This window comes from Lepus europaeus, chromosome 8 (genome assembly GCF_033115175.1).
Source record: "Lepus europaeus isolate LE1 chromosome 8, mLepTim1.pri, whole genome shotgun sequence".
Classification (NCBI taxonomy): domain Eukaryota; kingdom Metazoa; phylum Chordata; class Mammalia; order Lagomorpha; family Leporidae; genus Lepus; species Lepus europaeus.
This window is the reverse complement of record NC_084834.1, coordinates 54,771,139-54,795,583: the sequence shown is the minus strand read 5'-3', so window position 1 is coordinate 54,795,583 and position 24,445 is coordinate 54,771,139. Positions and strand designations below refer to the sequence as shown.

The 24,445-nt window shown below is 38.9% G+C and overlaps 1 protein-coding gene across 1 annotated transcript in view; it reads left to right on the top strand.

The window, feature by feature from the left end:
- Window positions 1-24,445, top strand: part of AFG2A (AFG2 AAA ATPase homolog A) — a 305,069-nt gene that overhangs the window by 53,551 nt on the left and 227,073 nt on the right. The window contains exon 11 of the mRNA XM_062199663.1: window positions 22,528-22,737. Coding sequence (XP_062055647.1) covers window positions 22,528-22,737 — 210 coding nt within the window. The remainder of the gene's footprint in view (window positions 1-22,527; window positions 22,738-24,445) is intronic.

The following is a 24,445-nucleotide window of genomic DNA, read 5'->3' as shown; positions in this document are numbered from 1 at the left end:
CCATTTATGTTTAAAGTAATTACTATAGAAGCCTGTGTTGGCATAATAGCAGGTAAAGCCACCACATGTGACTCCGGCATCCGCTATGGGTGCCTGTTCAATTCCTGGCTGTTCTACTTCAGATTCAGTTCCCTGTTAATGTGCCTGGGAAAGCAGCAGAAGATGGCCCAAGTCCTTGTGCCCCTGCACCCATGTGGGAGACCCTGAAGAAGCCCCTATCTTCAGATCAGCCCAGCTGTGGCTGTTGCAGCCATTTGGGAGTGAACTAGTAGATGCAAGATCTCTGTCTCTCTGACTCTCTAACTGTGCTTTTCAAAGAAATAGTTTTTTTTTTAAAGTAATTTTTGTAGATAAGGACTTTCTACTGCTGATTGTTTTCTGAGTCTATAGGGAATAGGCTTGGCACTAGGATGAGGTTGATGCCTGATTTTAGCAATTGGTACAGAGGTAGAGGCGAGGTGGGGGTGGCGGAGAGGGACCATCCACGTGTTCACTCCCTAGTTGGCCTCAACGGCTGGGGATAGACCAGGCTGAAACCAGGAGCCAGGAGCTGCAACCAGGTCTCCCATGTGGGTTGCAGGGGCCCAAACACTTGGGCCATCCTCTGCTGCTTTTCCTAGACCATTAGCAGGGAGCTGGATTGGAAGTGGAGCAGCTGGGACAGGAACTGGCACTCATTTGGGATGCCGGCATCACAGGTGGCAGCTTTACCCTCTACGCCACAATGCTGGCCCCAGGGTATTTCAGTATCTACAGTTTTCTTGGCCCATTAACTAATGTTTTTAATTGTTTTCTGCCACTAAAAAAAATAAGAATTAAAAAAAAAACCACTAAATCACTGGAACAGACTATGTGAAATTTTATGGTGAGAAAGCAGGGATCTGTTTTCACTTTTAAAAGTGACCATGTTTCTTGAAAAATGTGTCTTGTCTTCAAATAAGTTTAAATAAAATTGATTGCATATCTTTGCTACTGGACTTCTTGGAGTCCTTTAATATATTAATGTACAATATGAAGTGATTAAAAACAAAAGAACTGTTATAGAAACTATTTGTCCATGGACCATGGGGAGTAGAGTTGCATTTTCTAGTACTGATGATTGTAAAAAGTGATGCCAAATCGTTCCCATCACTGTGTGTTTTCCCATTTGCAGTGTTACTTATACTCTAACTGTAAAAGCAAAGAAGTCAATTTCTCTAGCCTTTGAATCTGTGTCTGACTATAGAACTTTCTTTGGCCAATGTGATATTAGCAGTCATAATGCAAATTGGCTTGACAGTGTTTGGAGCTTGCTGTTCTTTGTAATTCTTCATTAGCTATGTTGAAAAATCTGTACTCCTAGCTCCCTGTATCATGAGAGACCACATAGAGCAGGCCTCCTACCTGAGATTGCCTGAGGTCACTCATCCTACCAATCGGCAGACATGTGATGCCATGTGAGACTATACCATCCTAACTGAAATTTTGCCCAGAGCAGAAGAATCACCCACTTAATCTGCAGACTTGTAAGAAATAATTATTGTCTGTTGCTTTTAGTCACTAAATTTTTGGAATAATAAGATAACAAAATTAGCATGCATATACTTCTTAACTTTTTATGTAAAACAGTGGCTTTGTAAATTTAGACTGAGAAATAGTGCCCTAGAGATCAGAGCATCCCCTAAGAACTTGCTGATGGTTTATGCTTCTTATTGTGGCTTTGAATTCTTTTTGAAAAATTTTCAACTTCGTTATTGAACCTACAGTTTAATTTTGGGATTTTCCAAGAGCTTTATAGCAGACCATGCTAATTTAGTGTAAATAATTTGATAAATTATGGAATAATAAATAATTGATATTGAATTAGTAGAAACTTCATTTCTCAGGAATTTATGGTCTAAAGTTTGGGCACATTAGTATGAAAACCTGGGAATTTTTTTTTTAAATTAGGTATTTTTTAAAAAAATTTATTTGAGAAACAGAGAAAGGAAGACAGAGGGTGCGTTCCTATCCACTGGTTTGTGCCCCAAAAGTCCAGCAACAGCCAGGACCAAAGCTGGGAGTTGGGAACTCACCTAGATCTCTAAGGTTGGTGTCAGGAACACAATTACTTTACCTGTCACTGCTGTCTCCCATGATCTGTCTGCATTAACAGGAAGCTAGATTAAGGAGCTAGAGGTGGGCTTCAAACCTACATATTCCCATATGGAATGCAGGAATCTTAACCCTTGGGCCAGTCATCTGCTCTAGTATGAATATTTTGATTTGCAATATTTCTCTGTTTTTTGGCTACTGTTGCAGAGTATAGTAGATTTAAGTCATCAGTTGCCACATGGTGAGAATTTTAGTAGATAATTATAAACCAGTTAACACTGACGAGAAATACTTTAGAGTTTGGAACATTTAGGACTTAAAGGAACATATGGTAAAATATTAAATTTAAAGGTCCTGCCAATGAGGAATTTGTTTAAACAGTTTCTACTCTTGAAATTGCAGAGATTTATTCATCATAGGGACTGATACTATAACTGCATTTTTTATTGCTCTAATCAAAGATTTTTCTCCCCTTTCTTTTCTTTTGATACAGTATGTACAATCCATGGACTTGGGCCATTTTCCATTTGACACTTTATTATTTGGCTGCAGGTCATGGTGTACTGTGATGTTACTTATGAGCTTGCCGTGATTAGCACTTTAGTACTTTCTCTCATTATTTTTATACTTGCTTCAGATTGTAAAAAGTTTCCTAAGAAGTCAACATTTTTATGGTGAATTCCTAAAATTTAGTCAGTTACCTGATTTCTGGCTACTATAAATATAAAAGTGTCCCCTGGTTATTTCTTCATAGGATTTTCTACCTTTTTGCTATAGAATACCCATTTCAAGTGGCTAGATAATTGTGAGCATTGAAACAGTAAATTGAGCATTCAGCCTCTTTTAGAAGAGATCTTAGCATGTAGATTAAAACTTCTAATCACACTTGCCTAGTTATATTTAATTTTGCAAAAAAAATTCTAAGTGTTGCCAATTAAAATACTATGTTAATTTTAGGAGAGCTCAGTGTTAACTATTTATTTAAATGAAATGTTTCCTTTTACTGCTGTTTCTGAATTGCTGATTATCATGACATTATATTCAAATTTGTTTACTGTAGAAATCTTTAGAATCTATAAATATACTAATTTCATTGTAGAATTTCAGTTTTCTTACTAAAAGATAAGAGTTGTTAGTATTTTGTTATAATTCTAATTCCTATATTTTTGTTTAAATTTGTATTTTAATATAGTTATTAAGATTTATAGTTTGATATACTTTTTTTTAATACTTATGTATTTATTTGAGAGGCAGAGAGACAGTGACACAGACAGACAGACAGAAAGAGAGAGAGCTCCCATCTGATGGTACACTCCCCAAATGCTCCAAACAGCCAGGGGGCCAAAGCAGGAAGCCAGGAACTCAATCCAGGTCTCCCACATGGGTGGCAGGAACACAGCCACTCAAGCCGTCATCGCTGCCTCCCAGGGACTGCATGAGCAGGAAGCTGGAATCAGGAGCCAGAGCCAGGAATCAAACCCAGGTACTCTGATGTGGGACATGGGGCACTCCAACCAGTGACTTAGCTGTTAAGGCAAATGCCTGATCCCTAAATATTTTACTTAAAAGTTTATCATCAAACTTTTAAAATGATTACATCATGTCTTTTATATGGATATACTGTAATTGTTTTATCCATCTTATGTTTTCAAATATTCAGGCTTTATTCTATTTTTCCATAGTATTATAAAGGTATTTGTGTCCAAATCTTTATATTTATGATTCCTAGAAATGGAATTACCAGTCTAAAATATGTGATTTTTAAAAAAAGCTGTGAACATACTGTTTTTTTCCCCCAGACAGGTTGTTCTAATTTATAATCATATGATAGAAATAGCTTAAGAAGAAACTCATTTTTATTTTAGTCTTTTTACTTTCTACAGGTTTATTTCTTACCTGTAAAGATCTTTATCATGAGAAATGATAGTGAATAATATTGAAATAAACAGTGATCTTAAAAAGAAAATGAAAAATAATTGTCAATTATGCTCATTTCTTTTAAAATATTAAATGTTTAGGTAAAAGGTATATCTGGGTCATTAGTTGTAATAAGTTTTATGTTCTGTGAGAGCAGAGTTTTATTTTTAGTAGTTAGCGCATAAGTAGCACATAACAGATACCCAGTCAGTATTTGTTGAATGAATGAATAACTTTCATAGAAAAAAAGCCCCTTAGTAAATGATGAATTTCAGGTACATGTGAAAATGAGTATCTCCTTCCATACCAAAGTCCAATGAAGTCTGTGATTACCTACATGTAGCATTTTCGATTTTCCTATTTCATACAGCAACTTATTTGAGAACTTTTAAGCATTTATTCATTTCAGAGATAGAAATCTCTCATTGGTTTACTCCCAAATGACCACAATAGCCAAGATTATCCATGCTGAAGCCAAGAGCTGGAAATCTACCCCTATGTTGATGGCAGGGACTCAATTCTTTGAGCCATCACTTCTCCCTCCCATGATCTGTATCAACAGGAGCAGGAGCTGAGACTTAAACCCAGGTCTTCTGGTTTGGATCATGGTACCTTAACCATTAGGTTAAACACCCCACTCCCTTTAGTAATTTTAATACTCGCTCAGTGAATTTGTTTTTTTTTCCCCTTCATGCTTTTTAATATATACAGATTTGGGAACAAGATGATTCTTCCCCTCCACCTCCTTCCCACCCCATACTCTTGCCTTTCTTCCTCCTCCCTCTTCTTTTCCCATTCTTTTTTTTTTTTTTAAACCAAGATCAATTTTTCAGTTAATTTTTATATTCATAAAATCAACCCTGCATTAGGAGAGTTCACCCATGAATATGAAGAACAAAACAGTCAAGGCAAGGGCTGTTGAAAGCACATCTCAAAGTGACAGTTTCATTCCTATAGATTGCATTTTAGGTACTCTGTTCGTTACCACAATCAGAGAGACTATATGGTATTTGTCTTTTTGTGACTGGCTTATTTCACTAAATATAATGGTTTCCAGTTGCATCCGTTTTCTTGCAAATGAAAGGATTTTTTTTAACTGCTTTGTAGTATTCCTTAGAATTTGGGATTTTTGGAATAAAAATGCCTACAAAAGCACCAAGCTGTCCATTCTGGAAGATATAAAGAAGTCCTTCATGCTTCATGCAAAAATGTCACTTTATTAAAAATATTTTGATGTATTAAAAATTCTTAAGATATTCCAAGAAAAAATATTGATATTAAAAAATTTATTTATTTATTTATTTGAAAGGCAGAGTTAGAAGGAGAGAGGGAGAGACAGAGAGAGAGAAAGAGATCTTCCATCTACTGGTTCACTCCCCAAATAGCTGCTTCGGCTGGAGCTGGGCTGATTCGAAGCCAGGAGCCAGGAACTTCTTCCAGGGCTCCCACATGGGTGCAGGGGTCCAAACACTTGGACCATCTGCTGCTTTGCTAGGTGAATTAAGGTAGCTGGATCAGAAGAAGAGCAGGCAGAACTTGAACCAGCACTCTTAATGGATATCAGTGCTGCAGGCGGACACTTTATCCACTATGCTACAGCATTGGCTTCAGAAAAGTGTTTCTTATATTTGTCTTTATTTACTATCTTCTCAATAAATCACTTTAAATGTGTAATAACAGTTGTAATTGATAACTTGACATTCTTAACCAAATATATACAAATTGACAACCATCGAATTCTTCAAGGTTTCCTTGTTTCATTTTATGTGGAGTTCTAGGTTGTTCCTTTTTATGTAGTCGTAATTCAGCTTCATACCTTTGATCTCACTTTTGAATTCCAGATTTGGTTCACTGTAAGCTAAAAGCCATTAAAAAGGTAGTGTTCTACTTTGATGTAAAGCTGCGTTTGTAAAATAACTGGAGCTAAGCCTCACACTAACTGTATAGCCGTAAGCCCTTTAGGAAGCTTGGATTCAGGTTAATCTTGGAGGTAGTCAGCCATCAAATTGAGTGTCATTAGTTAAATAAACATTCTTCATGTATTGCCACTTTTTAAAGTAGAAAACTTTTTAATTATATGAATAATTAAATGACTGTCTGTTTCACTAATTACATATTCAAAATGTTTCATTTGGCACCTTTTCAGATGAGCCCAAATCATTAGAACGTGACAGTCAGTTGACTTTCATGGAATGAGCTCATTAGCGGTACATTTCTAGTGTAAAGTTTTGAGTGAAATAGTTTAATTGACCTTAATTATGTTTCATTCTTCATATGCCCTTAGGATAATTAGAAGGAATTTATTTGAGTTTCTGTTCTTTAAATACAGTACTATATTCTGTATTTTCTTTATTTTTTACAGACTCAACGGGTTGAAAGTTTCTGTGTTGCTTTACTAAATAAAGGTTGCTTTTTTTGGAATGGTAGGACAACCTGTGGAAATTCTGTTAATTCCATATTGGTTCTTGGCAGGACTTTTGAATTTGGTTTCTTTTGATTTCGCTTCTTGTTGTCTAGACAGAAAAGTGTCTTCTATCACTCCCAAGATCCCAGAGTTGCTTGCCAACTTGTCTTGTGCATTTTTATAGTATTAAGTAATGACAATTGAACAGGAAAACACATTTGGGAAAGGAGATTACTTTTAACCAGGAAATACTCAGTGCCAAAATCAAGATTGTGGTTTAACCTTCTTAAATATTTTAGAAGTTTTAACTCTTTCATTTCACTTTTCTTTTTATACCTTACTTTTCTCAGGTTTTTGCAGGAGAAATAGCAAAAATTAATGGAAGCATTACCTATACCTATTCTCAGTTGTTATATATTTCTGTTAGGCCGTCACAAAACACACCAAACACCGGAGTAAGGGAAAGGGAAAACCCAGCAGACTGGAGGGGAGGGACAAAGAAGGATAAGGGAGAGAAAGAGAGTATAAGAGAGAGAGAGGCAGAGGAGAGGAGCTAGTGAGGAGAGAAGATAGAGCAGAGAGATGAGAGGAGGGGAGGAAAGCAGACAAGAGGAGCCAAGAGAGCCGCGTGTTCAGGAACAGGCCCTTTTAAAACTTTGCCAGAGGGCGGGCAGGGAAGCAGGAGCAGCAAATCCCATTAAGGTGGGGGTGGAGGTTGGCACAGGTAGTTGGGCCATGTGGCAACCTGGCTTCCAGCAATGGTGGTGGGGGCTAGGGCCTGGGATGTAAATCAGGGCGTAGATCGCGCCATGGATAAAACTACATCATTTGTCATTTTCCTAACATCAGTTCTGATCCTGATTAGCTGGTGAAATCAATCAACCATCCTCTCAGATTTTAAATGGAAAACTTGATTTATGGTTTTTGGTGGTTATCTTATTTGGTATTTATAAATAATTTTGAGGTTGTAACAGAGGTATATACCATACTTTTATGTATAGTTGATCAACACTTTGTGAACATTTGATGAGTATTTGTTAAAAGTACATATTTTGATTTGAGATAAAGGAGTGAATTCACATAAACAGTGATAGTCTGGTTGGTTCTCTCACGGTAACTCTCTTCATCAGTTTGCCTTATGCAGACATGGGGTAAATGCACGCTCATCTGATCTCACCCTTCAAGAATGGGTCATTCATCCCATTCTTTTGTAATACTGTTTTCCCAAAAGGAATTGATGATGCAGCATCTCTAGGATGATGTATAAGTTCTGTAGGTTGGCTTTCATAACTTGGCTCCTGCCTCCTCCACTTTGTCTCACATTATACTCTTTTTAAGATTTATTTATTTATTTGAAAGTCAGAATTACACAGAGAGAGGAGAGACCAGAGAGAGAGAGAGAGAGAGAGAGAGAGGTCTTCCATCCGCTGGTTCACTCCCCAGTTGGCCACAACAGCTAGAGCTGCATCCATCCAAAGCCAGGAGCCAGGAGCTTCTTCTGGGTCTCCCTTGTGGGTACAGGTGTTCTCCCAGGCCATAATAGAGAGCTGGATCGGAAGTGGAGCAGCCGGGACTGAAACTGGTACCCATATGGGATGCCAGTATTTTGGTTCTTTTTTTTTTTTTATTTTTTGGAAATTGTTTTTCATTTCCGATTTTATTAGGATTCTCTAAAGAAGCAGAACCAATAGGAGACAGATCTGTAGATAGATACATACCTAGAAGGACAGACGAAAGGGGGTTTAGTATGAGTCTGAGAAGTCCCATTACTGGCCATTAGCAAGCTGGAGACTTTGGAGAAGCCAGAAGTGGGGCTCAGTCCAAATCCAAAAGCCCCCAAATCAGAGAAGCCAATGGTGTAACTCTCAGGGAGAGGCCAAAGGTCTGAGAACTTGGGTGGGAGTGGGGTGGAGACAGGTCCAAGTCACAGAGTCCAAAGGTGAGAGATCTGGACTTCTGATGTCCTTGGACTAGAGAAGAAAGGTGTCTTTGTTCCCCTGTTCCAGAAAAAGGGAGGGATGGAGGGAGGGAGGGAAGCAGGAAGGGTGAGAGCAAAGGAAAAAGGGAATGAATAAAAATGAGAATGAATTCCCCTTTGTCTGCCTTTTTGTTGTATCCCCCCAGCTGACTGGAAGGTGAGGGCAGATCTCTCCCTCTGAATCCATTGACACACAAGTTAATGTCCTTTAGAAACACCCTCAATGTCTCACCCAGAAATAATCCTTTATCAGCTATTCAGGTATCCTTACTGTAATCAAATTGACACTTTGGGTAACAGCTTTATTGATATGTAATACACATACCAAATAATAAACTCATCTAAAGAGTACAGTGATCCCCAGAGTTGAGTGATCATCAGCAGCATCAGTAGAACATTTTCATCATCCTAAGGATAAAGAAATTCTATATTCTTTACCTGTCACCTCCCAACCTGCTGATCCTGTTAGCTGTAGGCACCCACAACTACTTTTTGTCTGAAAATTTGCCTATTCTGGAGATTACATATAGATGGATTCATCGTTGGTCTGTGTTGTATTGTGTATCAGTTCTTTATTCATTTTATTGCTAAAGATTTCATTGTATGGATATGACACATTTGATTTATACATTTATTAGTTGATAGGTTACCTGTTGCTATTTTTAGGTTCTTTTGAATAATGCTGCTCTGAATAATTCATGCACCACAAGTTTTTATTTTAACTCCTGTTTTCAATTCTTTGGAGCATATATTAGGAATTGATGGATCATATGATTAACTCTGTTTAACCTTTTGAGGAAACGCCAAGCAGCTTTCCGATGTGACTGCCCCGTTTTACCTTCCCACCTGCAGTGTATGGAGGGATCCTATTTCTGCTCATCCTTGCTGACACTTGTTATTGCCTGTCTTAGTGCCTGGGAAGGGATATCTCATTGTGGTTTTGAGTTTCCTTTCCTTAATGGCTAGTGTTGCTGGGCTTAGTTTCATTTACATATTGGTCATTCATATGTATATTTTTTGCAGAAATACCCGTTCAGATCCTTCACTACATACCAACAATATAAATGCACCCATGTTTCATGGTGTAATTTATCTTTTATATTCTTGAGCTGTGGACATTCTTTTTGTATTCTAGATGCATGTCCTTTTTCAGATATGATTTGCAAATCTGTTTTCCCATTGAGTTTTCTTTTTCACTTTCTTTTTGAACTTCAGTATCAGTGGTGTGTGTGTGTGTATGTGCTTTTGGTGTCACATTGGATAAACCATTGTCAAATTCAAGGTCATGAATAAATATTTCCTCCTAAGGATTTTATAGTTTTTTAATTCTTACATTTAGATTTTTGATATATTTTTCCTTCTTGGATAGGGTTAATCTTGTATTCTGCATGTAATGAATTATGTGGGAAATGTTTATGTATTTATTTTTCCTGTGGCAAAATATACCTATTTTTAAGTGTATATGTGGTGACATTCATTACATTGTTATGTGACCATCCATCTCCAGAACATTTCATCTTATGAATCTGTAGCTTTATATACATTAGCCAATGATACTTGATCCCCTTTCTCACAATCAAGTATGATGCTAGCTTTCATGTTAAATTCTTTTTTATAATATCCTTCTTTTACACACACACACACACACATTTAAGAGAGTTTCAGAGAGAGAAGGGGGACAGAGAGAGAGAGCTCTTCCATCTGCTGGTTCACTCCTCAAACATCTGCAACATCCGGTGCTGGGCCATGCTGAATCCAGGAGCTTCCTCCGGATCTCCCATGTGGGTACAGGCATCCAAGCACTTGGCCCATCCTCTGCTGCCCTGCCCAGTGCACCAGCAGGGAGCTGGATCAGAAGTGGAACATCTGGGACTTGAACTGGCACTCATAGGGGTTGCCGGCACTGTACGCTGTGGCTTAACCTGCTGCGCAAGTGCCAGCCCCTGATGTTAAATTCTGTTGAATGTTTTTTCCACATATTTTGAGATTAGCACACAGTTTTTCTTAAGTCTATTGACATGGTGAATTACATTAGTTGATTTCAGCATTGAATCAGTCTAGCATTTATTTATTTTTTATTTGACAGGTAGAGATATAGACAGAGAGAAAGGTCTTCCTTCCGTTGGCCCATCCCCAAAATGGCCGCTACGGCCAGTGCTGTGCCAATCCGAAGCCAGGAGCCAGGTGCTTCTTCCTGGTCTCCCATGCAGGTTCAGGAGCCCAAGCACTTGGGCCATCCTCCGCTGCCCTCCTGGGCCACAGCAGAGAGGTGGACTGGAAGAGGAGCAACCAGGACTAGAACCCAGTGCCCACATGGGATGCAGGCACCACAGGTAAATTAGCCAAGAGAGCTATGGTGCCGGCCCCCCAGTCTGGCATTTATGACTTGAATTCTGATTTGCCATATAGTCGTATCCATGTAATACATAACATTGCTCAATACTGTCTGCAGTTTATTGTGGAAAGTGAGGGATATTGGTCTGTAGTTCCCTTTTCTTGTAATGGTTTAATCTAATTTTTGTGTTAAGGTAATACTGTCATTATAAAATCAGTAGAGATATGTTCTTTTAATTTGTAGAAGAGGAAGTATCACTATACTAATACTACTATACTAATACAATTAGTATTATTTCTCCTTTAAGTATGCTTCACTAAAACCGTCTGGGTCTGGAATTTTCATTATTTGGCAGGCATACATAAAATTTAATCCTTTGAATAAATATAGGACTGTTTAGCTTATCTGTTTTGTTTTTCTCTTGAGTGAGTGAATTTTGGTAGTTAACATCTACTGCAGAATTGGTGCAATTCACCTAAGTTGTTATTTATGGCCAGAGAACTGTTAATAATATTAAATTTTAATGTTTTGTTGTCAGTGTGATGTGCTATTTTCATTTCTTTTGTTGGTATGTATTGTTTCTCTGGTTATTTTTCTTTTTCTTGATCAGTCTGGGTAGAGGCCAGTTTTATGGATCTTTACGAAGTTTTTTTTTTTTTTTGCTGATTTTGATTTTACTGATTTCTGGTCAAATCTTTATCATTTCCTTCTCCTGTTTGTTTTTAGGCTTATTTTTCCCTTCTTTAGTTTCTCAAGGTGGGAATAATGATTACTCATTTTTAATCTTATTTTCTAATACAAGCATTCTATAAAGTACTTTTTATATATTTATTACACATATTTAATTGTATTTTCATTTCCATTTAGTCCAAAAATTTTTTTTAAGATTTATTTATCTGAAAGAGTTACAGAGAGAAAGGGAGAGACACAGGAAGAGGTTGTTTCTCCATGGATTTACTACCCAAATGGCTACAACGACCAGGATTGGGGCAGCCTGAAGCCAGGAGCCAGTAGCTTCATCCGGGTCTCCCACATGGGTGGCAGGGGCCAAAATGCTTTGGACCATCTTCCGCTGCTTTTCCCAGGCCACTGGGAAGGAGCTGCATTGGAAGTGGAACAGCTACGGCACAGACCAGCACCCATGTCAGCACTGCAGAAAGCAGCTTTACTGGTGAAGCCACAGTGCTGGCCCCTTGTTCAAGATATTTTTAAACCTTTTTGTTTGTTTGTTTTTAACTTTATTGGAGAGGCAGGCAAAGAGAGAGAGGCAGACAGATGGACACACAGACACAACTGAGAGAGTTCTCATCCACCCGTTCACTCCCAAAATGCCCACAATGGCCAGGCTGAGCCAGACTGAAGCCAGGAGTTGGGACCCAAATCCCAGTCTCATGTTGTAGCAGAGACCCAACTACTTGAACTATCACCATTGCTTCCCAGGGTGTGTGTGATTAACAGGAAGCAGGAGTCAGTATCTGGAATTTGAAACTAGACACTATGGTATAGGATGTGGGTGTTTTAATGGGTGTCTTAACCACTAGGCCAAATGTCTAGTTCAAAATATTATTAAATTTCCCTGAAGATATCTTTATCTTATTATATCCTACCTTCAAGTAGTATTCTGTTCCTGGAACCTTAGAATACTGTACTTTCATTGCTCCCCTCCTGGGCTTTGTGCTATTGTCATACAATTTACATGTGACATACTTTGTAAATCCTACAGGACGTTGTCATCATTTTTAAACAGATTATTTTCTTTTGAAGAAACTTAAATACTTTGACAAGAAGATCTAAATTTAGTGCTCAGTATAGTCACTGTTTCCAGTTATATTTAGTCTTTTGTGTAGATTCAAATTTCCATCTGTTACCATTTTTCCTGTAGGTCTTAGCTTTAACATTTCCTGTAATGCAAGTTTTCTGGTCATAAATTCTTTCATTTATTTATGTGTAAAAACATTTTGTTTTTGCTTCAGAAAGATACTTTTTACTGGGTACAATAATATTAGATATTAAATCCTCTCCCAAGTATTTTTATGTCTGACACCCTTGTTAAATATGATATATATGGCTGGCACCACGGCTCAATAGGCTAATCCTCCGCCTTGCGGTGCCGGCACACTGGGTTCTAGTCCCTGTCAGGGCGCTGGGTTCTGTTCTGGTTGCCCCTCTTCCAGGCCAGCTCTCTGCTGTGGCCAGGGAGTGCAGTGGAGGATGGCCCAAGTGCTTGGGCCCTGCACCCCATGGGAGACCAGGAGAAGCACCTGGCTCCTGCCTTGGGATCAGCGCGGTGCGCCGGCCACAGCGCACCAGCCACGGTGGCCATTGGAGGGTGAACCAACGGCAAAAAGGAAGACCTTTCTCTCTGTCTCTCTCACTGTCCACTCTGTCCAAAAAAAAAAAAAAAAAAAAAAAGGAAAAAAATGATATTTATGTATTACTTTGTATGTCTGACACTTTTGTTAAATATGGTAATACTCTTGTAAATATGGGCCCCTACTTTTAGATGTTATAAAAATGGTTATGTTAAACAACTTCTTTAGGATAGTCAATTTTTCTTAGTAATCTACCTACCTAGGCCTGCTCTCTGAGACTTGCTTGACCTGTCTCATTGAACTCTATCTGTGCCTAAGATAACATGTCTAATTTCTCTATAACATTTTTTTCCATAATTTCCTTTTGATATGTTTCATGCCCAGTTAATGTTGTGAATTCTGTCTTAAGAAACTGGTACCTTTTTTTACTTGTAACACATTCAATATCCAGGGACAAGCTTTTATCATAATGGTAAAACTTTTGTTCTTTTTCTAAATGTTGCCCATTAGGACTGTGTTGTAAGGATGATTTTCAATTATCTCCTTTACTGTCTTTTTTTTGGGAAAAAAATCCATTAATTTTATTTATTTTATAGTAAGATAAATTTTCCATCTGCTGGTTCACTCCCCCAAAGGCCCACAACAGCTGGTGTTGGGCCAGTCTGAAGCTAGAGGCTTGGAACTTTGTCTCTCACATGGGTAGGTGGGAATTCAAGTGCTTGGGCCAGCACATGCTGCTCTTGTTAGTAGGAAGCTGGATCAGTGGTGGAGTCAGAACTAAAACCGAGGCACTCCAGTAAGATCATCCCAAGCAACAACATAACTGTTGTGTGAAATGCCTGCTCCTCCCTTACTCATTATTAAGGCTTTGTCCTCATGCCTCTTGCCTTCAAGTGAGCACATCAGTTGCAGTCCTCTTTTCCTAATCTCTTTGCTCCCTGACCACCATTGGTTATCCTCCCACCATGTTAAAGTTAGCTTTCTGGTGTGTATCTCAGGACGTAGAAGCTGAGCTGCATTTGAAGTTTCGTTCTATGAGTTTGCCCAGCTTTCTGAAGAGATGCATCTTCCTTTTTCTGCCTCCTGTTTACCAAACATTTGGAGCATTGTTTTAGCCAGTCTTGTTAGGTGAGGGCTTTTCTTTCCATACATGGCAAACATTTTTGGTATCAGTTTACCATCAAAGAAGATGACAATAAATGGTTTGAATTTATGACCAAAGTGTTTGGGCATATCTGGATTAGAAAATGTAAGGCAAGGTGTATGTGTGATGCTTTTACTTTTTTTATATGCTGGCAGCATTCTTCACAGTGGTTAACACACTGATTTAATACTTAGGTTCTTTCCTCTTTTTCACATTTTTCTTCCTATCAGCCTGTCCTTCTGCCATTTTTACCCATCTGATGTTCAGGATAATTCAGAGCATATGTATTTGCCCATTAGTTTATTATTTGATCAAACGTTGAGCATATCCAATATTCCAGGCACTGTAAGGAAGGTGATATATAGATGCACCATAAAGAATCCTTTGGGGGCTGGCGCTGTGGCGCAGCAGGTTAATGCCCTGGCCTGAAGCACTGGCTTCCCATATGGATGCCGGTTCAAGTCCCGGCTCCTCCACTTCCATTCCAACTCTCTGCTATGGCTTGGGATAGCAGTAGAGGATGGCCCAAGTCTTTGGGCCCCTGCACCCATGTGGGAGACCCGGAAGAAGCTCCTGGCTCCTGACTTCGGATCGGCACAGCTCTGGCCATTGCGGCCATCTGGGGAGTGAACAAGCAGATGGAAGACCTTTCTGTTTCTACCTCTCTCTATAACTCTCTGTCTTTCAAATAAATAAAATAAATCTTTAAAAAAAAAATCCTTTCACTTGATTTATTCTATCATAAATTTCCAAAGAAAAATGAGAATAAAACTTATTTAAGAATTTTTAATATTAAAAAATTCTCTGGGCCTTTTTATGTGACTTCTTGTTATCTGTATGATTGGATGTAAAATTCGTTTTCAGAAATTGTGGTCATATGCTTAACATTATGGTAGTCATCACTAGATGTCCCTGTGTCTTCCTTATGTTAAGTATTTTTTTATTTCTCTGTTATGCATATTCCTTTATCTTTTTTCCAGTTCTGCTATGCCATAATAATAATTGCAGGGGTTATTAAGCATTTTCCTTAAGTTTCCACAGCACATTTTGGTGATCATCATGAAGTTATTTAATGAATTTGGTAAATTAGAGCAAAATATTTTAATGAGGTATAAAGAATTTTTTTTAGGTGAAGCTTTATATTCTCACGATTTGAGTTTTTGTTCTTTTTGGTTATTATTTTTTTCCTTGTTTAAAATTTTCATCTTTTATGAGGTTCCCCCCCCCCCCCCAAGATTTGGCCATGTGGCACAAAGTAAATGTTTTTTTTAAAAAAAAAAAAACTCATCTTGGAAATGGTTAACGGTTGTTGAGTTGAATTAAAGCATAACATTTTGTGATCTGAGGGAGGTTTTTTTGAATAATAAGTTATTACAGGCTGAATATCTCCTCTCCAAAATGCTTGGGACCAGAGTGTTTTGAATTTCAGAATTTTTCAGGTATTTGCATATACATAATGAACGATCATGGGATAAAACCCAAACCAAGATACCAAACTAACTTATTTCATATATACCTTGTTGTACATATAGCCTGAAGGTAATTTTATACAATGTTTTTAGTTCACTTGTGTTTTGATTGTAGCCTATGACATGAAATCAAGTGTGGAATTTTCCATTGTGGCATCATGTCAGTGTTCAAAAAGTTTTGGATTTTGGAATGTTGCGGAGTTCAGTCTTTTGGATTGTAGTGCTCAAGCAGAATTAATAACGTTTGGCTTCATATATAGTCAGGTCTGACTATGACTTATAAATTTGTAGTAAAGTGTGATTTTAATATAATGATATTTTAGAAATTGGACTTGAATTTATTTATTTTACTTTGATTTATTCTTATTTGAGACAGAGCATGTACATGCCAGGCGAGTACTCTCATCCACTGGTTTGGATGCCTACAAATGATTCCAGGTCAAAACCAAGGGATCAAGAACCAAAGACCTAATGCAGGTCTCACATTTGGGTTGTAGGAACCCAGGTACTTGAGCCATCACTGCTGTCTCCCAAAATGCTCAATAGTAGGAAACTGGAGTTGGGAACAGAGCCGTGACTCCAGCTCCCACACTTGCTTATGGTATATAGGCATCCCAACCATGGGAACCTCTTTTCTGCCAAGAGCCCTTTGGATATTTATGATACAAAACTGTCAGCTTAAAAATTAGACTGCTATAGATTCACTGAAAAAAAATTTTAAAGATTTTATGTACTTGAGAGGTATAATTGTGGACAGACACAGAGAGGGAGAGGGGAGAGGGAGAGAGAAAAGGGGAAGGGAAGGCAAAGGCAAAGGAAAGGCTTTAGGCAAGGTCTTCCATTGGTTGGTTCACTCCCCAAATGGCTGCAACAACCAGAGCTGAGCTGATCTAAAGCTAGGAGCCTGGAGTTTGGAGCTTCTTCTGGGTCTCCCACCTGGGTGCAGGGACCCAAGCACCTGGGCCATCTTCCACTGCTTTTCCAGGCCAGAATCAGAGAGCTAGATCGGAACAGGAGCAGCCAGAACACAAACCGACACCCATACGGGATGCTGGCACCATAGGTAGAGGCTTAGTGTACTATGCCACAGCGCTGGCGCTGATTTACTGAATTTTGAGTCCTGCCTGCAGTTGCCTTGGCAGGGCGAAACATTCCTCATGCCTGCTAGATTGGAAAAGAGCAGCCTGGACTTGAACTGGCCCTCTGATATGGAATGGTGGTGTAGCTAGTGGTGCCCTAACTTGCTGTGCCACTACAGTTTTACTTTTCCTTTGCAGTCTGAAGGCTTTTCTCTGCCTTTCAGAGTCCTGGTATAGTTGGTTTTTGTGTTTTGTCTGAGGTTTCTGATTTTTTTAAGAGATTTATTTATTTTATTTGAAAGAGTTATAGAGAGGCAGAGAGAGAGAGATCTTCCATCCAGAGGTTCACTCCCCAGATGGCCGCAATGGCAGGAGCTAGAATGACCTGAAACCAGTAGCCAGGAGCTTCTTCCTGGTCTCCCACATGGGTGCAGGGTCCCAAGGTGTTGGGCCATCTTCTACTCCTTTCCCAGGCCATAACAGAGAGCTGGATCAGAAGAGGAGCAGCTGGGACTAGAACTGGCGCCGATATGGGATGCCGGCACTGCGGGCCGTGGCTTTACCCGCTACTCCACAGAGCTGGCCCTGAGTTTTCTTTTTAATCACGGGGAGAAATAAGGCTTATAGCACCATAGTGTAACTAGAATTTTGACTTTTTAAAAAAAATCCCTATAGAATGTTTTTATGGCATGCAGGAAAATAGATGTTTTTTGTTTTTTCACTATATAAAGGTAATAGCTTTGGGCTGGCTGGGGTAAAAGCTTCCTCCTGCAATGCTGACATCCCACATGGGTCTTGTTTGTGTCCAGGCTGCTTCACTCCTGATTCAGCCCCCTACTAATAGCTTAGGAAAAGCAGCGTAAGATGTCTCAAGTGTTTGGCCCCTGCCACCCATGTGGTAGACCTGGATGAAGCTCCTGGCTCTTGTCTTTGGCTTGACCGAGCGCTGGTTGTTGCAGCCATTTGGGTAGTGAGCTAGTGGTTGGGAGATCTCTGTCTCTTATCTCTTTCTGTCTCTCTCTATATATAACTCTGCCTTTCAAATAAACAAGGAAATATTTAAAAATAATAAAGCTAATTTTGGCTTTCACTTATTTTTATTTAGATTCTTGAAGTATTTCACATACTATTTTTATTTTTTTTGCTTTATTTCTTGTAAAGGAGCATCTGGAAAAATATTTTTATTTCTTTTAAATCTTAGAGGCTGAGTTTTCTCAACCAAGATTTTTCTGTATTGTATGCTATCTTTAGTAATTTAGTAGTCTTATAATTTCTAAACAAAATAGTTTAAGTGTTTTAATTGTTGAAAAGTTACTATATTACCTAGCAGAGAATTTGGAACAGATGCCAACCCGCTTGTTACTGCCTGACATTGTGTCTTTACGCTGGAATGTGTTACTATATATCACATATTTTCTGTTGAGTAACACTTTGAAAAGGATTTTTGTCCCTTGACACTTAGCAAATGAGGATCTCAAGTCACAAATGTATAATAAACATTGTCAGTCCCTGTGGATCTACTGAATTCCTCTCTCATAGTATTTTTTGCAATGTCTGCAATGCAGTTCATTAATTTTTGTTTCATTCCCTGGGACCTTGTACATAAAAGGTTTTTTGTTTTTGTTTTTGTTTTTTAACTTGATCATCAGGTTCTTTAGATTTTATGGATGTGTAGTCTGAGTTTTTGTTGTTGTTTTCTGATTTGTGTTTAAAGATGCTTGTGAAGACAGTACTCTAAGATGTTTGTGGGAACATTTTCCTTGAGAAATTTGTCTCATTGCTTTCTCTGTGTTTGACAGCTGTTTCATCACTTCTCACTTTATTATTATTACAAAAAGTTATGAAACCACGTGTGAGCCAGTGTTCACTGTTTTCATTAAGGCAAGATAAGTAAGAAAGTACCCCACTATTATCAGAAAAAATTTAGATTGTAGTAATAATTTTCTGGTAGTTATGATATATTGACACTTATCAAAAGGAGAGTGAATATGAGAGGATAAAGGTAATACAGTTTCACTGTAGGACATTTTGATAATACCCTGGATTATGAGGGATAATATAAGAAATTCTTTGTATTTTCCCAATTAAAAATAACTTAATATTTTATTGTAATAACTTCTAGTCTGTCAGAAATGCACATATGTGTTTTACTGAGGATTATAATTTAAATATACAAACTTTCGTATTCTACTTTTTATTATGTAAGTTTTTTGGGAAAATACATTTGTAAGGATTTATTTATGCTAAAGGCAGAGTGGGAGAGAAAGAGGAAGAGACAGAGGTCTTTCATCTGCTGCTTCACTTGTCAAATGCCTACAACAGCTGGGACTAGGCTAGGCCACAGCCAGAAACAAAGACCTCCATCCAGGGCTCCTAAAAGAATGGCAGGGACTTGTTTACTTAGGTCCTCACCTTCTGCCTTCCAGGGTGCATACAATAGGAAGTTGGGAACAGAGTTGCCTCTGGGACTTGAATGCATACATTCTGATATGGAATAGGTGTGTCCCAAGGTGCATCTAGATTGTTAGACCATATGCTTGCCCCAGCCTAAATTAGAAAGGTTTAATAGAAAATTAAGACTGATAAAGTGTGTATGTTTCTGTGTTCACTGTTTGTTTCTATATGTGTTTGTAGTAGAGAGAAAGAATGCTCCCTAAGGCAAATATGCCAAATATTTAAAATTGGTAAATTTTGACAGAGTATATAGACATTTATTGTGCTTATTTTTCAACTTTTTTATGTTTGAAAAGTTTTAAAATAGCATTTAGATGTTAAATAAAAATTACCAAAAACATCAGAAAAGGAGCAGGTATTTGGCCTAACAGTTCAGACATCAGCATCTTACTTGCAGTTGCATTAGTTCAATTACTGGCTCTGGATCCTGACTCCAGCTTCTTGGCTATACAGACCCTGGGAGGCAATTTTGATGACTCAAGTAATTGGGTTCTTCCCAGTCAGGGAGACTTGTGTTGCAGTCTTTTTCCTGGCTCCAGTCTTCACCGTTTTGGGCATTTGAGCAGTGAGCCAGTGATAGGACTCCCGTGTTTGTCTTTCTGTCTCTCGTGTTTGTCTTTCTGTCTCTCTTTGCCACTCAAAGAAGAAAAAGAAGTCACCAATTAGAACAAGTAGGAACACTGCTGTGCTGTATTTCTGCCCAACACAGACCAAGGTATAGTAATAACAGCCAAATTCTATGATCAACAATAACTCTAATCCTATCAATGATAGCTGGGTATTTCTAAGACCTTAAGATCATACATACTGATCTCAAGTTTGATTTTACTTTCATTAATTGGGGAAATCAGAAACAAAAAGAAATATAAAATAAAACCCAAAACTAATGTAGCTGCAGGTAAACTTAGACAGTTGCACACAGACAGAAAGAGGGATGGTTCACTTCCCAGATGCCTGTAACAGCTGCACCAGGCCAAAGCCAGGAGCTTAGAATGCAGTCCAGGTCTCCTATGTTGGTAACAGACTCAACCACTTGAGCTACCACCTGTGGCCTCCATGGGTGCACATTAGAAAGCTGGGATAGGGACTAGAGCTGAGATTCAAAACCAGGTACTCTGATGTGGGATGTGGGCATCCTGAATGGCATCTTAAATACTGGGCCAAATACATCCTCCTCTTTCTGATAATAAACAATAAAATCTCTCTCTTTTCCTTTGATCTTACAGATTATCTGTTTTCTGACTTCTCCTGCTTCTTAAATGTAAATGATGCCCAACAATCTGCCTTTGAACCACATCTCCCTCCTATTGGCAATTGTTTTCTTTTAAAAATTTATTTATTGCTGGCGCCGTGGCTCAATAGGCTAATCCTCCGCCTGTGGCGCCAGCACCCCGGGTTCTAGTCCTGGCCGGGGTGCCGGATTCTGTCCCGGTTGCCCCTCTTCCAGGCCAGCTCTCTGCTGTGGCCCGGGAGTGCAGTGGAGGATGGCCCAAGTGCTTGGGCCCTGCACCCGCATGGGAGACCAGGAGAAGCACCTGGCTCCTGGCTTTGGATCAGTGCGGTGCTCCGGCTGCAGTGGTCATTGGAGGGTGAACCAACGGAAAAGGAAGACCTTTTTCTCTGTCTCTCTCACTGTCCACTCTGCCTGTCAAAAAAAAAATTATTTATTATTTGGAAGGTAGAGTTACAAAGAGGCAGAGGCAGAGAGATCTTTAATCTGCTGGTTTATTCCCCAAATAGCTGCAATGGCTGGAGCTATGCCAATCCAAAGCAAGGAGCCAACAGCTTCCTCTGGGTCTCCCACACAGGGGCAGAGGCCAAGGACTTGGGCCATCTTCTACTGCTTTCCAAGGCCATAACAGAGAGCTGGATCAGAAGTGGAGCAGCCAGGACTCGAACCGGCACGCATATGGGATACCAGCACTACAGGCAGTGGCTTTACCCACTATGCAATGGTGCCGGCCCCCTTCTTGGCAATTTTAATCAATCTCATTTCCTTTATTGTTAGCATATGGGTATCTCTTGATATCTGAAATTCGTCTTACTCTCTTCAGAGCTCCATTTGCAACACTTATAACTGCTCACTTTTGATCTTTTCCTGTGTTCCTGTGAATGCAAAAAAAAAAAATCTTCCTTATTTTTTCTTCTAAAGATACTATTATATGGTTCATATTCAGTCTATCAATCTGTCCTAACTCTTCAGCTTTATGTTTTCCCTTCTATCCTCAACTGTAGCTTTATCGTGTCTTCATCATCGGCATGCAGTCACCCTAATTCAGGCTTGTGTGTGTGTGTTTTAAAGGATTTCTGTGATAGAGCTTAACTGTCTCCCTGCTCTGTGTCTCCATTCTAGTGAATCTCATCAGAGAAATCTTCCTGAAGCACAGATCAAACAATATCCCTTTTTAGATGAAAAACCATCAGAGATTTCTTAATATTTACAAAGAATAGTTTGAACTCCATCTAGTCTTTAGGATCCTTTGCTTTATGAGATCAACATTTCTTTGTTTCCGTCCTGAAAATCCTTTGTCTTTCATCCTCTTTATACTTTGTTCCTTTGAGTCTTTTCTGATTTTTTGGCCTCTACCTGATCACATCTCCAAATCTCATCCATCCTTCCGGAGTTGGCGTGCGAATTGCCTTCCAGCTGGAAGTAATCTTTTCTTCGTGGGAACTCCCAGAGGCTTTCTCTGTTTCTTTGTTGTTGTACTTGGTATCTTTCACTGTACTCTGGTCATTTATGTGTGTGTCGCTGATTATTACTACTTCTTAAGTTCTTTGTGTCTCATTCATCCATTTACTGTGTACCTAATCTGTTACATAGATTGTTCTTAGGACATGTTTGTTAGTAAATATTTTTAAGAGCTATCTTTTGTGGTATTTCTTGGTTGAGGAAAGGAACAAAGTTTTGAGGATACCTTATGTCACAAGCTGGAAAGATGATATGTTCCATAAAGATCTACAAAATATTCTTATAAATAAATTTGCTGAAAAAGAAATGGAGGAAGTTAGTTACATGGATGACTCAAAGCATTTACAGACAGGTGAAACCTAACATTTAAAACTACCTAGAGGATAGAATTAATACATATACTTATTTAAGTAATTATTTGTACAAAACTTTCACACAGAAATATTGTGTTTTTCCTTAGTATTTTCATTGTAGATAGCTCACATTTTATGTACTCCCAATTGGCTTCTTGATATTCTTGTTTTTTTTTTTTTTTTTTTTTTTTAAAGAAGCATCTTGATTCTTTAGATGGTTCTGTTCTCTCTTGGGCTTTGGATGATACGTTTTGTTTTATTTTATTGTGCTATCTGTTCTGGAAAAACTTACATGTAGAAAATGTTATGTTTTGCAGGTATCCTGGTCAGATATAGGAGGACTGGAAAATGTCAAACTGAAATTGAAACAGGCTGTGGAATGGCCGTTGAAACATCCAGAGTCTTTCAGCCGAATGGGTATTCAGCCTCCTAAAGGAGTTCTCCTGTATGGACCCCCTGGATGCTCAAAAACAATGATAGCAAAGGCTTTGGCTAATGAAAGTGGCCTGAATTTTCTAGCTATAAAGGTAGGGTTTTAAATTTTTTAATGGCTACTTGCTCAGTTCCTTTCTTGCTATACATACTCTTCCTCTTCTCATTCCCTCCTTAAAGGTGTCTCTTAAGGAGTGACTGATTTTTATTGTTTTCATTTTTAAAAGATACATTCATGTGTTTGAAAGAGTTACAGAGAGCAGTAAAGACAGAGGGGAGAGAGAGAGCTCTTCCGTCCACTGGTTCATGTCCCAAATGGCCGCAACAGCTAGACATGGGCTAGCTCAAAGCCAGGAGCCTCAAAAATCCCTGCGTCTCCCATGTGAGTGACGGGGGCCCAAATACTTGGGCCATCTTCCACTGTTTTGCCAGGCACATTAGCAGGGAGCTGAATTGGAAGTAGAACAGGTGGGATTTCACCTGGAGCTCACATGGGATGCCAGTGTCACAGGCATGGCTTAGCCTGCTGCACCATTACTGTGTCCCTGTTTTAAAATTAAGGTGGATGGCAAAATAATAGGTAGATGAGAGATTAACAAATAAGATACTGGACAGGTATTTGGCCTGTCAGTTAGGAATGCTGTTGGGATGCTCGTAGCTGATATTGCAGTGTCCATATTGGATTCCCACTTTTGGCTCCTGACTTCGGCTTCCTGCCAGTGCAGATCCTGCAAGGCTGCAGTGATGGCTCATGTCATTGGTCTCCTGCCGTATTTATGGGAGACCTGGATCGAGTTCCCTTCTCCTTGCTGTTGCCCTGGCTGGTCTCAGTCACAGCCATTTTGTGCATCTGGAGAGTGAACTAGTAGATGGGGGAGTTCTTTCTTTCTCCATCTCTCAAATAAATAAATTTTAAGCATCTTTAAAAAAACAGTTGCCTATAATCAGCATATCATCATGGACATTGAGAAGATTGCTTTTAGTTTCTTACTCCCATGAATGTAACAGAAACCAGCCTTTAGTTTGCTATACAAAACATTAGGAACATGAAAAACTAATTTGCTTTACACTGATACTTTCATTGGTCCATTCATTTTGGTCTTATTAATGCTTGTGAGAAGTAAAGTAATTATGCCCTACAAACCATGTAGGAGGAAATAAAGTCAAAGAAGTTATATTCTCTTATTTCTATGCAAAAAATAACATTTGCCATTGGTTTCAATATATATGTTTTTTTTGTTGTTGTTTCCTAAAGGGATTTACATTTTGAGAGTCATCAGACAAATGTAAGTGTACTATATAGTGGACTTTTCTAGCCATTTGGAAAACACAGGTATTTTAAACATTGAAAGGAGGAACTTCCTACCATTGTCACAATGCCTTTAATCCCTAGGATGAAGAATTTTCATAGAAGATTTTAGACATTTCTTTCTCTAAGTTTAAGAGAAAACCCTTTAGCTTCACCCTATGCATCTTTCTTTTTTTTAAAGATTTATTTACCTGAAAGAGTTATGGGGTGGGGGGAAAATCAATCTTTTTTTTTTTTTTTAAAGATTTTTTATTTATTTATTTGACAGGTAGAGTTACAGACTGTGAGAGGGAGAGACAGAGAGAAAGGTCTTCCTTTTCCGTTGGTTCACCCCCCAAATGGCCGCCACGGCCGGAGCTATGCCGATCCGAAGCCAGGAGCCAGGTGCTTCCTCCTGGTCTCCCATGCGGGTGCAGGGGCCCAAGCACTTGGGCCATCCTCCACTGCCCTCCCGGGCCACAGCAGAGAGCTGGACTGAAAGAGGAGCAACCGGG